This window comes from Phaethon lepturus, unplaced genomic scaffold (genome assembly GCF_000687285.1).
Source record: "Phaethon lepturus isolate BGI_N335 unplaced genomic scaffold, ASM68728v1 scaffold17130, whole genome shotgun sequence".
Lineage (NCBI taxonomy): Eukaryota > Metazoa > Chordata > Aves > Phaethontiformes > Phaethontidae > Phaethon > Phaethon lepturus.
In genome coordinates, this window is record NW_010509971.1 from 56,566 (window position 1) to 71,385 (window position 14,820).

Here is a 14,820-nt window from a genome sequence, read left to right on the forward strand (position 1 = left end):
GATGTACCAGTCCATGCTTTTCCTTCACTTGCTTCAGTCATGTTAGATAGAATCATAGAATCCCAGGTTGGAGAGGAACTCAAGGATCATTTGGTCCAACCTTTCTTGGCAAAAGCATGATCCAGACAAGATGGCCCAGCACCCTGTCCAGCTGAATCTTAAGTGCCCAATATTGGGGAATCCACCACTTCCCTGGTGAGATGATTCCAATTGCTAATTGTTCTCATTTTGGAAAATTTTTCTCTTGCTGAAAATTTTCCTCTTGTGAAAAATTTTCCTCTTGAAATAGGTTTGCCTATTCAACTTTGTACTCAGAGATGGGAACCTGTATGAAGCTCAGATCTGCCAAGATGGCCTGCAGGTTCTTGTTGTAAATTCAGGGACACTACATGCAAGTAATGTCTGACAACAGTATTGTAATATTGTATGTTACTGAATAAGATAATGCCAGTTCCTCACTTCTGTGCCTTGTGCTTGCAAAACTTTATAATTAGAAAATCAGGCAGTTTCTGGAGGCTGGAGGACCTGCATATGACTTGCTTTCATATTTGCACTCTGGAGTGGGATTGAGCTTGGGCTTCCTGTCAGATGCCTACTGGGTGGAAGTGCTCTGGATTGGAAGTCTGGTGGACGCCCTTCCTCTAGTGCCACTCCACCTGAAGATAATGTTAATCCCTGCCTAGCTATGAAAGTTCTAGTTTGGATTTTCTTCAGTTTCTTATTCTTTGAATGTTTGTTTCATCTCTTGAGGCAGGATTCAATACAGATCCTGCATCTGCATTTAGCTATCCCAGCTTGGATGCAGAATGACTTTTGTTAAATGAAAGACTTGGTTTCTCCACATTGTAAGAGATGTTCTTATTGTCAAAAGAAAATCTATATCAAAGAGAAACTTTAATAAAGTAGACTCAGTACTATTATCTGGTGTTAATTCAGGTCCAGGATATTGAGATATTTACTTGGGCTTGAAGAATCTGGCTTTGTCCAGTGATTCTGTCAAAAGCACATCTGTTGGGTATTTCTGTACCTCTTCTGAGAGCTCACTAATTCAAACTATGAGTCTTGGTCAAAGCATCATCCTTTCCCCAGGATACCTGACAAAAGTGGAGTTTAAACTGAGCATTTATGCATCTTGTGATTACTCATTTTGGGCGTGTGCACGCTGGTCCGTAGTACTCATGCCAGTGTAGGTGGCTTTTCTCATTGCTTTACAGTAACAAGGCATCTTTGGATGTGTGCATTTCAGGTCCATCTCCTACTTGCTTTCCCTTCATCTGTGCAGTGTTTAATGTCTCCCTTTCATAGAATCATAAAGGTTAGAACGGACCTTTGAATCACACGTTGAGAAAAACTGAGTGTAGACGCGGCTTGCAGTAGCTCCTATGGAAGGCATCAACTTGCATTTCTGCTTTCATTTAGCAGTACTTGTAGCTAGTTGAAGTGCTTATGGTTTACTGTCACCGGGATTGAATAAGCGCATGGATTATGTATCTCAAAAGACTCAGTTTACTTCTAACTCTTTGCCATTTTATTAAATAGTGATCATGTGTCTCTTTGGAGCTTAGTAGAGCTCAAACTTTTCATGTATTGATAGCTTTCTTGCTGATAAAGGCAGCTTTGCACATGTTTAAAAATTCATTGAGGGAGAATGCTTTTGATCATAAGTTCAGATGTTATAAAAAAAAACTTTTCACAGAGATTGTACCATTATTTTAAGCTTTCCAGCTTGCATTTCTATGCAAGTCCTTAACTGAATATTTGCAAGAGGCAGTTGCAGTGGCACTCTACCTTGCCCCTTTCTTTAGCTCTCTGGCCCCACCAGCAGTGATCCCTTTTAAAGTATGGGGAAAGCAGACTGCAGGTCTGTCTTCTACCAGCTCTCTTCCAGAAATGAGATCCCTTTCCTCTGCAGGAAAATTCTTAATGTGTCTGCAATTGCAAGATGCAACCAAAAATGCTGAATATATGTTCTTTACTAAAAGCTTTAATAGAAACTGGCTGACAGTATACTCAAGTAAATGGTGTCATGAGGATATTGTCCTAAATGTAATCTTCAAGTCACTTGCTTGTTGTTTTCTTTAACATAATTCCTCAAAATAGCTTCATTGTTATGTGGAAAAAGCAGCTTTTGCTTTTGTCTGCCTCACAGTAGGGAGAAAGAACAGAATATGGAAGTAAGAGCATAGCAGGAATCTCATATTATTTTCCCCAGAAAGTTGGTTTTTGTTTTGGTTTTGTTTTTTTTTTTTAACAAGGTGACAAATTCAGGGCAAACTGTTCACTAGGTGACTTCTTTCAATTAGGATCTTTACCACCTGATTATGAGCTTGAAGAATACAGATTCACAGGGAAAATGTTTTAACTCAAAAAATTTTGAAGCAAGGGACTATTACGATGATCTACTAAATCTGGCTGTATAAATTCAATGATTTCATTTGAGTTGAAAAGATGACTCTTCATGTACACAATTTCTTATGAAAGTTGTATAAAAAAATACAGAAGATGAATGTTAACATGACAAGTATATTTTTAATAACTTACTGTCTTTCAAAGATCATTACTAAAAGTTTGTTTTGTGTGCCAAGATGAAACACTTTTGCTGTCCCATCTGTAATTTGCTACTATTTATCTAGTTTTAGTTGTATTGTCGACTGTTCACATTGAATAAAACTAATACGGGTATTGACATGAACTGGTACTCCAATGTTGGAAATTCACCACTACTTACCTTGACGTGACAGTGGCTTTTAAGTTGTTCCTCAACAACTACTGATAAACAAAGATATATGTACCTGACTGGCTAAAGCCCTAAGCAACCCTGTTGAATTTCATAGCTGACCCTGCTTTGAACAGAGGGTCAGGCTGGAAACCTCCAGAGATCCCTTCCAGCCTTGCTTATGCTGTGATACTTGTGTGTATATACATGTGTGAGTGTATAAATGCATGTGTAATACTTGTGCATAATGTATAAAGATACATTGAGTGACTACAGGTATAGCTATAATAAATTTTCATTCTGCTGGTTTTCTTTGCCCAGTCTGCCACTAAGAAACCTCGGAAGTCTCCAGCAGACAAGGGTCGTTCTGAATCTGGAGCTAGAGGAGCAAGTCGTGGAAGAGCTAATGGCCACCCTCAGCAGAATGGAGAAGGGGACCCTGTCACTTTGTTTGAGGTGGTTAAGCTGGGGAAGAGTGCTATGCAGGTAAAATAACTAATTCTGTTATCCCTTCACAATTCAGTATATCCTGTCTGTAGATGTTCAGTGTAAGCTACGCTTTTGTAAACAATTGTATTTTTTCATAACCTGTATTGGTTCAATAGACTGTGTATGATAAAGTAAGGGATGGAATGTGCTTTGATTGAGTTGAGGACTGTCATATATACTTCTGAAAGACAAGAGACAGATCAGAAAGTCATGTGTTTCAAACTGTCCATTATTTTGTTCATCACTTCCAAATTGAAAATACATGCTGGTGTTAAGCAGTCCATTAAAGAATATCCTGTAATAAGTTTTATATGAGGAATAAATATATGATATTAGGGATGGATCCAAGGCTTTTTTTGTTTGATTGTTTTTTTCAAAAAATACCTGCTGACACAAGCACTTTTGAGTACTTTGCACTGCAGCTTGCATTCTTCTTGCTGTCCCCACCAGAGGAGCAGATGAAGGATAAATAGCCTAGACTTCCTCTGCGTCTGTGGGACAAAGATGGACACATCCTGAAGGCGAATTTTTCACTGTAAGATAGATATCTAAGTTGTAGTGAATCGCCTCTGGAAGTGTTTCATACTCCTTTATGTTTTGATCCATTTCAGAGGTCTTACAGGATTTATTGGGCCAGATGAGTCCCACCTCAAGAACCTCTATAGATGATTGGTTTTGACACGACCTGTATGCTTTTAGTAAGCTACTGTGCTTCAGCTATTGTTTTTGGTACTCAAAGGAGAAACAGTGGGCCCAAAATACTGTTCATCTGGTGCAGTGCAAAGCCGACAGTCATTCCTCCTGAAGCATTGTTTAAGCAAACCTCCTTTACTTTGCATTTCAACAAAACAGGACTCATGCAATATCAGTTAGTTTGTTTTGACTTTGTGGTGACAACTAGCATGAGAAAATTACAAATGGGCCAAGTCCCATTTGCGATACTACTTTTTAATGTAGCTGAAAGCTAAATCTAATTAACTCCTGAAGGAATCTAGTCTTCCGAATGAGTGAAAGCTGTTGAAAATTTTCTGTCTGTCTCAAACCTGTGGAAGGTCTGAGACGTAATTTTAAAAAGTAATAAACAGGAAGAAAAGGAGAGTTTTTATTCTTCGTAGTTGCTATATTTACAGTTATTCAGGATTGACCCTTCTTTTCTAGTAGGTGAAGACAGAACAAATTTACTCTTAACAAAGCTACAGATTCCTTGTGCCTCTTCTTCCTACATGTTTTAAGTCAGGGCTTCCAACTTTGCTTGGTTTTCAACACTTCTTCAGATTTCATTTTTGGCAGGATTTGAGGAAACATCTGGAGTCTATTTTCTGTTTTTACTGTGGTACAGAACATACAATATGCTTTACGTAGTGTGTTTGTCTTACAGTTATTGATATTTGCAGGAGCCAAATGAAAAGGAACAGGTGATTGCTTCGATATTTGATGAGACTGTGTGTGTGGAATTGACTTTGATACATTTAATCTATTTCAAAAGAGATGCTATCAGAAGTCTTCTGCAAATGAAATTATAAAAAGAAATTGTCTACATGTTTGTATTAAACCTTTGGAATTCAAATACAAAGGAATTTTTCTGAGAAATTCAGTATTTCTGTATGCATATATAGATGGGTGTGTGTCTGTGTATTTGTGTATATATACATGTGCACGCACATGCTTAAAATGTGCCCAACCTATATATTTGAGGAAGAAATAGACCACACATTTTAAGCAGTGGAGAAATGATAAGCAAATAGTAAAGGAATAGGCAAGTTTATTTGAAGGCCTGGGAGGCAAACAGCCCTAATTGACTTGAGCCGTATTTAAGAGCACCAATCCTAATTTCAAGAGTATGTGTCTCTTGTGCGCCTTTGAAAATTTTACTATTGGTAAAAATATTAAAAAAAATAAAAAAAAAAAAAAAAAGGAAACCCTATATTGGGAAAGAGGATGCAATTAAAATGTGATTTAATATTTTTTAACTTCCACTTCTGGACAATAATGCCACATGAAATGCGGGTTCTATAAATGAAACTTACTACTGTCTTTATATTTTTCTTTTTCCTTAATAGCTTAGGGATTTTGATGTAACAACTAGGAATGCTTGGCGTTTCTGTTTTTCATAGTTTTGATGCAGGTTTTTTGTGGCCAATTTTAGCAATTTTGTCAGTATTGCAAATTTTCAGACAAGTGCCATATATTTGTATTTGTCAGAACACAGTATTTTTCAATATTTAATTCTTTCCCTGTAATATGAACCTACATTTTCCTATAGCACTCTTAAGTTGCTTCCAGCAATGAAAACCCAGAAAGAAAACCCAGAAAAATTCAATTAAAATATTCTGAGATTATATGGGAATTTTACTTCATGTGCTTTCTTTTCTAATCTATCTGCTCCTGCTGTTTGCTCTCAGGATTTATTTTAGTTGTTAGATTTTTCTGGCTTTGTGTTGCCAACTCATGTAAGTCTATAATTGAATTCAATTCTCACTTCTTTTGGGTCTCATAGTGGGATTCATTTACTACTTCTCTTTGGGCTTATTGCTGTTTGGTTCTTCCAGGGAAACAAAGTTAGGTTAATATTTTATATTTCGAGTATACATAACTTCAGAGCTGCTCTTTGCATATAAATCTTTGTCTTGTATGAAGTGCTAGTTGTGTCAGTGTTAAGTCTCATTTGAACTCTATAAATCAATTTGATACCCACATTAACTTGATATTGGATTGTTGTCACTGTTTTTTAATTTGCTCTGTAACCTTTTTTACAGTTAGTTGCTTCAGAAGTTTTTCTGTCAGCAGCTGTCTGTGTATGAAGTGTGATATTCCCTGCTGTTCATGTTCTCTGCAGGTACATTTTGTTAGTCCATTAAGACTGTTCATAGAGCTTTTTTGGACTTTATGGTGTTTTTTCTTGGGCAAACATGATACTCTTCTACTTTTTGTCATTTTTCTCATCTTTTTGCTCCCTTGAATTTTTTTATGGATACAGCTATATCCACTGTATTTCTCCTCTCTAAACCTCTGTAGGCAGAACGGGCTATATCACCATTTCTCATGTGCTAAACCACCGAAGTTTACACTGCGGGGAAAGAAGGGTGTGGGTGAACCTCCACTCTTCCAGCTGAGCCTCCGGTACAGGGGCTGACTTGTAGCTTAAATCTTCATAGGCACTTTTGCATTGGTCTCTGACCCTGGCATTAACCTGGCAGTGAAGTAAAGAGCGTGTGATGACTCACATTTTGTTTAGCCCTCAGTCTGAAAATTTCTCATAAGTAAATTATGACCAGTTAGCTGTAATAAAGTTTGTACTTCTGTGTTGGTCAAACCAAGCATAGAATTTTCTGCTTTCTTGTGTGCAAAGGGGATTTGTGCTTCCCCCAGAACATCGGAGACAATCGTCAGTAATCGTAAGAGGTGTTCCAATACTGAAACAGGAACAGATCTATGCCTAATACTCTGTAGTATTACATATGTTACCAGTTACCCTTAACTGATGTTAGCAGTTCACTACAGATTAGATGCTGGTTTTGAAAAAAATATTTGACCCCTCTGCTTATGCTCAGCTAAGCAAAGTAATCTTGGTGTCAGTTAGACATGGTTCAGAGTAAATATGGCTCCATTATATGCCAGGAAGCATTTTTGGATATATATCCAAAGAGAGCTTTCTAGTATGTTGAAGTGGAATTTTCAGTTGTGCCACCAGTTCTTGTCTCCAAAAATCAAGAATGTATGTGGTTCCTCACTGTTCTTGTCTGCACACATTGGTACGCATGGATTTGAGTCTTTTAGGTTCTCTCCCTGTTTCAGTAAAGCTGTATTTGTAGCACTGTTTACCCTGCATGAGAAATTTTCTTTGTTTCTTGTGTTTCAGTTCCTCAGATTTTTGTCGTCTTTGCACCTACTGGGCTTGTGTTGGCAAGCTCTGACTCTTGTTCTACAGTACTGCACTGACTAGAAAGTTTGTGTATCAGAGCAGGGATATCATGAGATCTTAAAACTAAAAATCTTTCATTAATATTAATTTAAAATATTTCTGAAATGTTAACAATATTTTCAGTATTATACTGATTTTCAGTGTTTATCCACCTGTCTGTTGCAGACTGAAGTTAAAAATTAGTACACGCAAAAATAAAGGCTATGTGACCCTTGTAATTACACATTGGAGCTGTTTGAAATAATATGAAAGAGGTAAAGGAAACACTGACTGCTTTCAGCAGTGCTCTTTATTTGTTCTTTATGCACTAGCATCTTACTGGCATGGTTGCCAGTTCCTTTTATCATCATGTATGAAGTTTGGATGTTGTTTAGTCATCGACATCTGTATCAGAAATTATTTTCTGATGGAAATTCCTAGTACCTCTAGTATCTTTTTCTATCACTTTGAGATTTGATGATCTGTGCAAGAAACCGAGATAGTCAGTTCTTCCAGAGACCTGATATGTCTTTGCGCATCTTGTTAATATGGCATAGCCTATATAATTTCAGGAACTTTTGTATCTTTATAGCATTTAGAGCAGAAATAGACCTTTATGGTCTGTCTACTACCTCCTTGCATAGCTCAGACCATGGAATTGCACCCATTCCTGTATTAAGCCAACAGCTTCTTTTACAACCCTCATTTTTCTATAGTAATAGTAGTATTTGTTTCAGATAATTAGAAGTTGGGGTGGGCCAACCTTAGCAACTGTAGAGGTAGAGCTGAAGTTTTGAACATCATCATTTCCCCTCAGGTCTTGCTGCAGTATCTGCTCCCTTATCCTTGCGGTCACAGATACCTTGGCCATTGCAGTGGGGAGCTGGGCTGGTGAATGGGGCGCAGGGGGTTGCACTGGCCTTGGAGAAGGCATCTGGTGCCCCCCGCCCTCGCCCCGAGAGCGTGGCTGCTCCTTGGGGTGGCTTCTCCCAGAGAAGGAAGCTGATAGAGCAAGCACCGGGGACTGCACAGCTTTATCAGCTGGTTCCTAATGCATTCTGCATGGATTAGGCTTGGCTTTTGCTTTTATCTCTCAACTCCCTGAAATACTATCTCACAGTTATTTTAATCATATAACCATTACGCAGTATAGATAATCCCAATGCTCCTTAGTCCTTCTAATGGTTCTGGTTCGAAAGAATTGTTATGTGCCTGCTTTCATCTTGCATAAACTGAGGCTGCTGTTGAACAGATTGGTCCCACCTTCTCATACACCTGCAGCTGATGTTTTTTACACCTTTCTTGTGTGTTTTGCAGTCACACCAAGAAATAGATATAATTAGAACCTGACACTTTGGTGGATTTTTTTTCAACTGGATCAGCTCCCTGATTCAGCTCATCTCTGGCAGCAGCTCAGACTTGTTCTTGATTAGAATGACTGTATAACCATCACCATGTCTACCTTATTTAGGAGGAATTGTATTTTACATACATGCTTCTACATAATATACTTGAGCTTAAAAACATCAGAGCAGCTGTAACTGGATCGTGCCAAAAGTCCAATATCTTGTCTCTGACAGTGGCAGTTAAGAAAGAGAATAAGAAGGCAAAAATGTATTTTTGGGAATTCTCCCTACTTCTGGCTGTTTGCAGCTCAGGGTGAATGTGGTGTCTGTTTTCAGTAACCTTAATAGCTTTCTTTTCCCTGAGTTTGTCTCTTCTCCCTACTAGAAGTCCTCTTTGCTGGATAGTGTCTCTGTGTCTGCCTCAGCTATTTCTGGGAATGGAGATCTTTGAAGATTAACAACATACAGGCAGGCATATGATATTAAGTGTTATCCATGTTTTTTGTGTTAAAGGCATGTTTTAGTTTAATTGTCCTTTGTTGTATTTTAACAATGCTGTATTCTCTGACTTCAAGGACGGGTAGTCACTTTGGGTTTCCCCAGACTGTCTCAGAAACTCCTTAGGACTTTAAGTATGCATTCTGTGAAGTTTATAGGATAAAGTAACTGCAACTATTTTTGTCATTTAAACTAGTATTTAGTTTTCGTATTGCTAGATGGATTTCTTCTGCAGCCTACTCTTGCTTTGCTTTTGGTTGTATGCTACTAAATTAAAAGAAAAACAAAATCAAAACTAGGTACATGTTTTCATGCTTGTTACACTAGGATCAACTTACCCACCAGATGGAACATTAATTAATTAGAAGGGTATCCTTTTAATAGCAGGTGAATTTTTCTGCAGTCATCACACAAGACTTCTTTTCCCTTGTGATGTAATAAGATGTAGGGTGAGGATTTTGCTGTTAATGTGAACACCTGTGCCAGTAGTGCAGTGTATGAAAACATTTATACCCAAAAATACCCATTATACTTAAAGCTTTAAAGACTTAAAGTCTTTTGTTCTCTAGAATGTCAACGTTTTTTGAAGTATCTGGGGTGAGCTGTGAACTCTTCACAAATTGTGCTAGCAAAGGAACTTGAGTTGTGTGTTTTAATGAATTGATGGGTCTGTCTTATTGGAATAACTGATTTTGTTTCTGCACTCCTCTAAGGATTTTTTTTCTTACTGTGCTCAATGTATATGAGTAGTTTTGATGCTTTGTAGCATCTCAGAACCATTCATGCCCATGATTGGCCCAGCTAAAACAGACCCAGCCCCTTGGAAATTGTGTATCATGTCAACTGAGAGAGATTGGCACCTACAGAAATTTTGTACCACACTAGAAAATCTGCTTGGTATGAGGCTGTTGAATGGTCCACCCGTCATTTCTGAGGATTCAGGTGAGGAAATGCAGCTCTGAGCAGTGCGGATCTACTGTGACAAGTGCACATCCTCAGTAGTTCCTGTGATTTTAATCCATTTGAAGGAAGAATTTTTCCAGTACCTTTTATGCACATAAGTGTAGTGCCAGTTAAATTGTGCTATTCTAATACTCTCATAAGAGAATTAAATATTTTTATCTTTCAGTAGTGTTTTTTTTCTCCCGAATGGTTCCATATAATGTGTTACACTGATTTCCCCACATAATGATATTTAATGCCCATTCTACTGCGTAGGAATACGTATTTATAGGAAATGCCAAACAGAGAAATCTCTGTATGGAGAGTATGACTTATTTATTCCAACTTCGTTTTAGTTAGAATAAATACTTCTAGGATTGTATTCCTTCCCTGTCAGTGCTTCAGGGAAAAAAAAAAAGTTACATGGGCAGGTGTTGCATAAAGCAGATTTTCCCATCTTTGCTTATGATGAAAAAACAAGAAATGGGTACTGTTACATTAAAATAAGACTTTTTTTAAAAAAAAGAATCATTTGGGCTGTTCAGAAAGTGCTTGCTAGGTGTTAGAAAAGTGTGAACTCTTTTGTAATTTAAACTGACCGTCTTTAGAGGAAAAAAAATAAATTGCAGCTTCTCATTCTACAATTCTTTTTTATTAATCTTATATTAGGTTTTTCAATGGGTATATATTAGACTTACTGCCTGCAATTAGGAATGCAACCAAACAGTCATCTTGAAGTCTAATACACGATCTTAAGTGGCACATACTTTCACATGTTGGAACTACCTTCTTGCCAGTAACTGTGTAATTACTTCAATCTTCACCAAATTTGACCTGAAAAGACTTTTATTCTTTTAAGTGATACTGCATAGGTTTTTTTTCAAAAAACCCTTTTATGCAGAGGGTTATATTCACTGCTTCCTGTGTTCTTATTTTCAGTGTACTCTAAGTTCCTCTTGCTGTCTCTTAAAGCATATTTTCTAGCTTCTATCTTCTCTTCAGGCTGCTCTTTATACAGATAATTGAAATCTTTAATTTCTCTGCGCATTCTTTTTGTTGTTTTAATAAGCTTCGAATTTAATTTGAGTAACTTTTTTTTTTGGCAGGAGATGTTAGTATAAGCTTTGATTTTGGGGGTTTTTCCCTACCTTTAATGTAAACATGCTGTGTACCCATTCTAGAGACATTTTTTGTTCTATCATATTCACTGTAAATGAAGCATGTCCACAGTCAATTGTATGAAATGGCAAATTATTTAAATGTTCTTTGTACTTGATTTGCCTTGGTGTACAGTTGACTCAGAACCTACACTTGAACATGCACTTTGTATATAGTGTCATTTGTTTTCACTTTGTGTTAGTAGCACTGCTGCCAGGTTGTTACTTCATTTAAATTGTGAAATAGCCTTTTTGAAATCAACTTTCATTAATATTTAGTGGAACTGTGCTAATTTACACAGGCTGACAAGGTATCATCCGCAGATAGTCCCTCTGGTTCCTCCAGCACTTAATGCTCCTGAATGTAGTAATGTTCTTGCACTGAAGGAATATGAAATGGATTCATAGCTGTAAAGCTGCCAGGAGGTAATAAGATAACTAGCTTCATTATTTCATTCATTGCATCAGACTTTTGCTTTTACTGGCAATCTGAGCTGCTGTTTCTCTTCAATACTATAAATGTTTCTATTTATCTTTTAGCAGACTGTTCTGATGTGAAGGTCAATATATCTGCAAGTCTTCATGATTGATTTTTAGTTGTTTACTCAGACTATGGATCTGTTCTGCTGCTTGTTTGACTTCCTTTAAGCTTCTTGTTTCTGTAGGGTTGCCTATTTGGCATATCCTTGAAATTATGCGGTATGGTAGTTCTTAAAACAGAGTCACTGGAGAGTTAATTTATGTGAGATTCTCTTGAAAGCTGTTACGGGCTTTTGAAAACCTCTGTACTGACTATGTATTTGTACTGTACATCATCTACCATTTGCAGAAGACCATGATTTTTCACTCAGTTCTCATATGCATAGAAACATTTTCAGATTAAAAAAAAAATGCTTGAGTCTCATTTTTGTAACATGTACTTGTATGGACTTGTTACACTGACTGACCCAGAGATGCGGTGCATCTACGTGCATATATATGTATGTCTATGTCTATATATGTACACATATATGTGTATGTATATATATGTATAGCTGTTTTCTGACAGCAGGGAGTGAAAGGGGGTCCATGTGGGTGTTACTGGAGTAATTTTGAGATTTCATCTATGTAACTGAGCTAGGCAAATTTTTACTTTGCTTAAAATCTAGTTCCAATACTCTCTGCCTCACTCCATTCTGGTAACAAAGATGAGAAGCTAGAGAGTTTTTTGTGCAATTTCTCATTTGTTGTGCTTCATAATAACCTTGTTGTCAGGGGAGCCCTTTCCTTGTGCACGTGCATTGAAATTGGTGGGTCCCAAAAGCATGGATTTCCTGCACCTGGGCAGAGAGCTGCAGTGCATGTACTATAGATCTTGTGCTTCCCAGGAATGCTGCATTTATCATGTATTTCATGCGCAGCTTGCAAGTGCACATTTCCATATGGTAAATCCATGCTCTCTGCTGCATCTGAAGGTAAAAACATCTGGAAGCAGATGGGTACCACCAGAACAACTCAGGCAATCTATTCCTACCATCTTTTGTAAGTGTTTTGCAGAAGCAGGCAACAAGACTCCTGAGGGGACGAATTCTTCTGGTGGATGGAGCCCACTTGTAGCTGCCTCCTTTCCAAAGAGCTGTCTGGTCCTTCCCTCCTCCTGTCACCTCATGTGCCTTCACTGCAGTATCAATTCTATGTTTGGAACAGATGACAGGGAGGGGGCCAGGGCAGGATATCTCTGGGCAAGACAGTAACCAAATGTGGGTTGTTGCCCTGAGTTTGCTCTTTGCTCTTGAAAACAGGGTGACTGGTTGGAGGCTGCTAACAAGATAAAATCATCCTGGAGGGTTTGCTGTAACCTGTGGACCGTTGGTTAGAAATCCTTGTTTTTAATAGACAGAAGAAGTCTTTCTTTCCATGCATATTTATGCAAAATAATTCCTCTTCTGGCAACGATTGCTTGTTGCACCATTTGCTACACTATTGCCTGTTGTTTGATTTCTTTTTCACTTGTATTCGACCTTTTTCCTGGTACTTGGATTGCTGCTGGTTTTTCTTGGTTCACTTGGTATTTGTCTCTATTTTAGGTGTGATGTGTATAATTTTTATTTTTGCATCTTAATGTTTTCAGTTTTTATAGCTCTTTTCTGTTACATCAAAAGTCAACAGTTTGATTAAGTTCCAACTGTTGTAGCATATGTAGTCTGGCTTCTTTATCTCCTGTTTCCTTAAACTGTAATCTCTAAAAAAAATTTACCAACAAGCATGCCAAATGTGCATGAGGGGTTGAATGATGTAGATCTGTGGGTGGTATTTTGATACACTGAAAATACCCCTCTCATTTTTAGGGATTAGTGAATACAATTTGAGTGACTGTACTGATGCGGACATCGCAGGTGCCTGTATGTCACTTGTCACCCTAAGCTCCTCAGCCAGTCAATGGAAATCTACTTGGTGTAATCACGGGCATTTTTAAGCAGGAGCTGTGTCATCTCGCCATGTATACCTGCTCTGGACAGATGAATTATGCTGACAACTCTGCTGAATATTGACTATAAATGGGTATGCATGTGTGCGCACGCATATACACTATATTGAGTGAAAAGGCACACTAGCTTGTGTGGCAATGTGGGCTGTGCGTGTAGAGTTAGGTAAGATGAATCCTACCCAAACATTCAAAATTTTAGTTGAAGCTTTGTCAGTCCTCAGTTAGGTCCAGGTGACACAGGAGGCAGTCTTTGCCTGCTGTCCTGGCTCAGAACCTTTGCTGCTTGCCTTATCTCCTGCTGCCACTAAAGACTCTGCGTTCCCTCAAGTCTGGTCTGTGAGTCTTGAGACAGCTGCTTGTCTTTGTTTTTCTGTGGATTATGTTATGGTTCTGGGTTGAAAATACAAGTAGTATACTAGATAGGACAGAGTGGGCCCTTACTGCCCAAGGACGTAGCATGTGCCTCAAAATTGTTTTATGTATGAAGAGACAAAAAATACCAAAGAGATGAGCTGTACTGATGCTGTGGTTTCGAGGTAGTGCTGCAAAAATCAATTAAATAATTGTTTAAAAGAGGCAGAAACAGAATTGAAAGACAGTCCTCCAAGTCTTTGCCCTCCACTCCTCCTTGTTTTAGTCCAGATGGATTCACTGGCAATATTTATAGCACAGTCCAGAAACAGCTGCAGGGGTATAGCTGAAGGGGCAGTGTGTTGTAGCAACAAACAAGAGTAAGACTGAATGTAGAAAGGAATCTCTCAGGCCATACTCGCTTCTACAGGGAATGTTTTATGTGAAACTAGGCTGTGGACAGTGCATAGGTACCGGTGAAGTAGTTGTTAAGACTCAGGAGAAGCATCTGAGATTTCCCAGGCTCAAAGAAGAATGTAGTAGTCTTCAGAAACTTCTAAGAGATGTGTGACAAGAATGATTAAAGATAAAGATATGGAAGTATTTCTGTGCAAGCCACATGGCACAGGGTAGGATTCTTCTGCCTGAAAAGAGGTGACCAGATGGAAGCATGGAAAATACAAGTAGGGGGTTGAGGTTTGTTTTCTCTTTTTCCGTAAGAATTAGGTGGTATCAAATAGATCTAGCAATTGGCAAGTTGAAAACAAAACAATTATTCTTTTTTTGCAGTGAGTAATTGACCCTTGAGACACATTGCTGCAAGATGATGTAGGTATAAAACTTTCTTGTTCAGGGGCATTCATGGGAGAAGAAATATGCTAAGGTATTAAGGGTCTGGGAGAGTAACTCAGAAGTATCAGTATATTCTTGCCCTATTCTTACACTTTTCCCTA

At 38.1% G+C, this 14,820-nt stretch overlaps 1 protein-coding gene across 1 annotated transcript in view; it reads left to right on the forward strand.

The window, feature by feature from the left end:
• Positions 1-14,820, forward strand: part of LOC104625194 (cohesin subunit SA-1-like) — a gene marked incomplete at its 3' end in the record, with an annotated part of 101,114 nt that overhangs the window by 14,443 nt on the left and 71,851 nt on the right. The window contains exon 3 of the mRNA XM_010292796.1: positions 3,038-3,202. Coding sequence (XP_010291098.1) covers positions 3,038-3,202 — 165 coding nt within the window. The remainder of the gene's footprint in view (positions 1-3,037; positions 3,203-14,820) is intronic.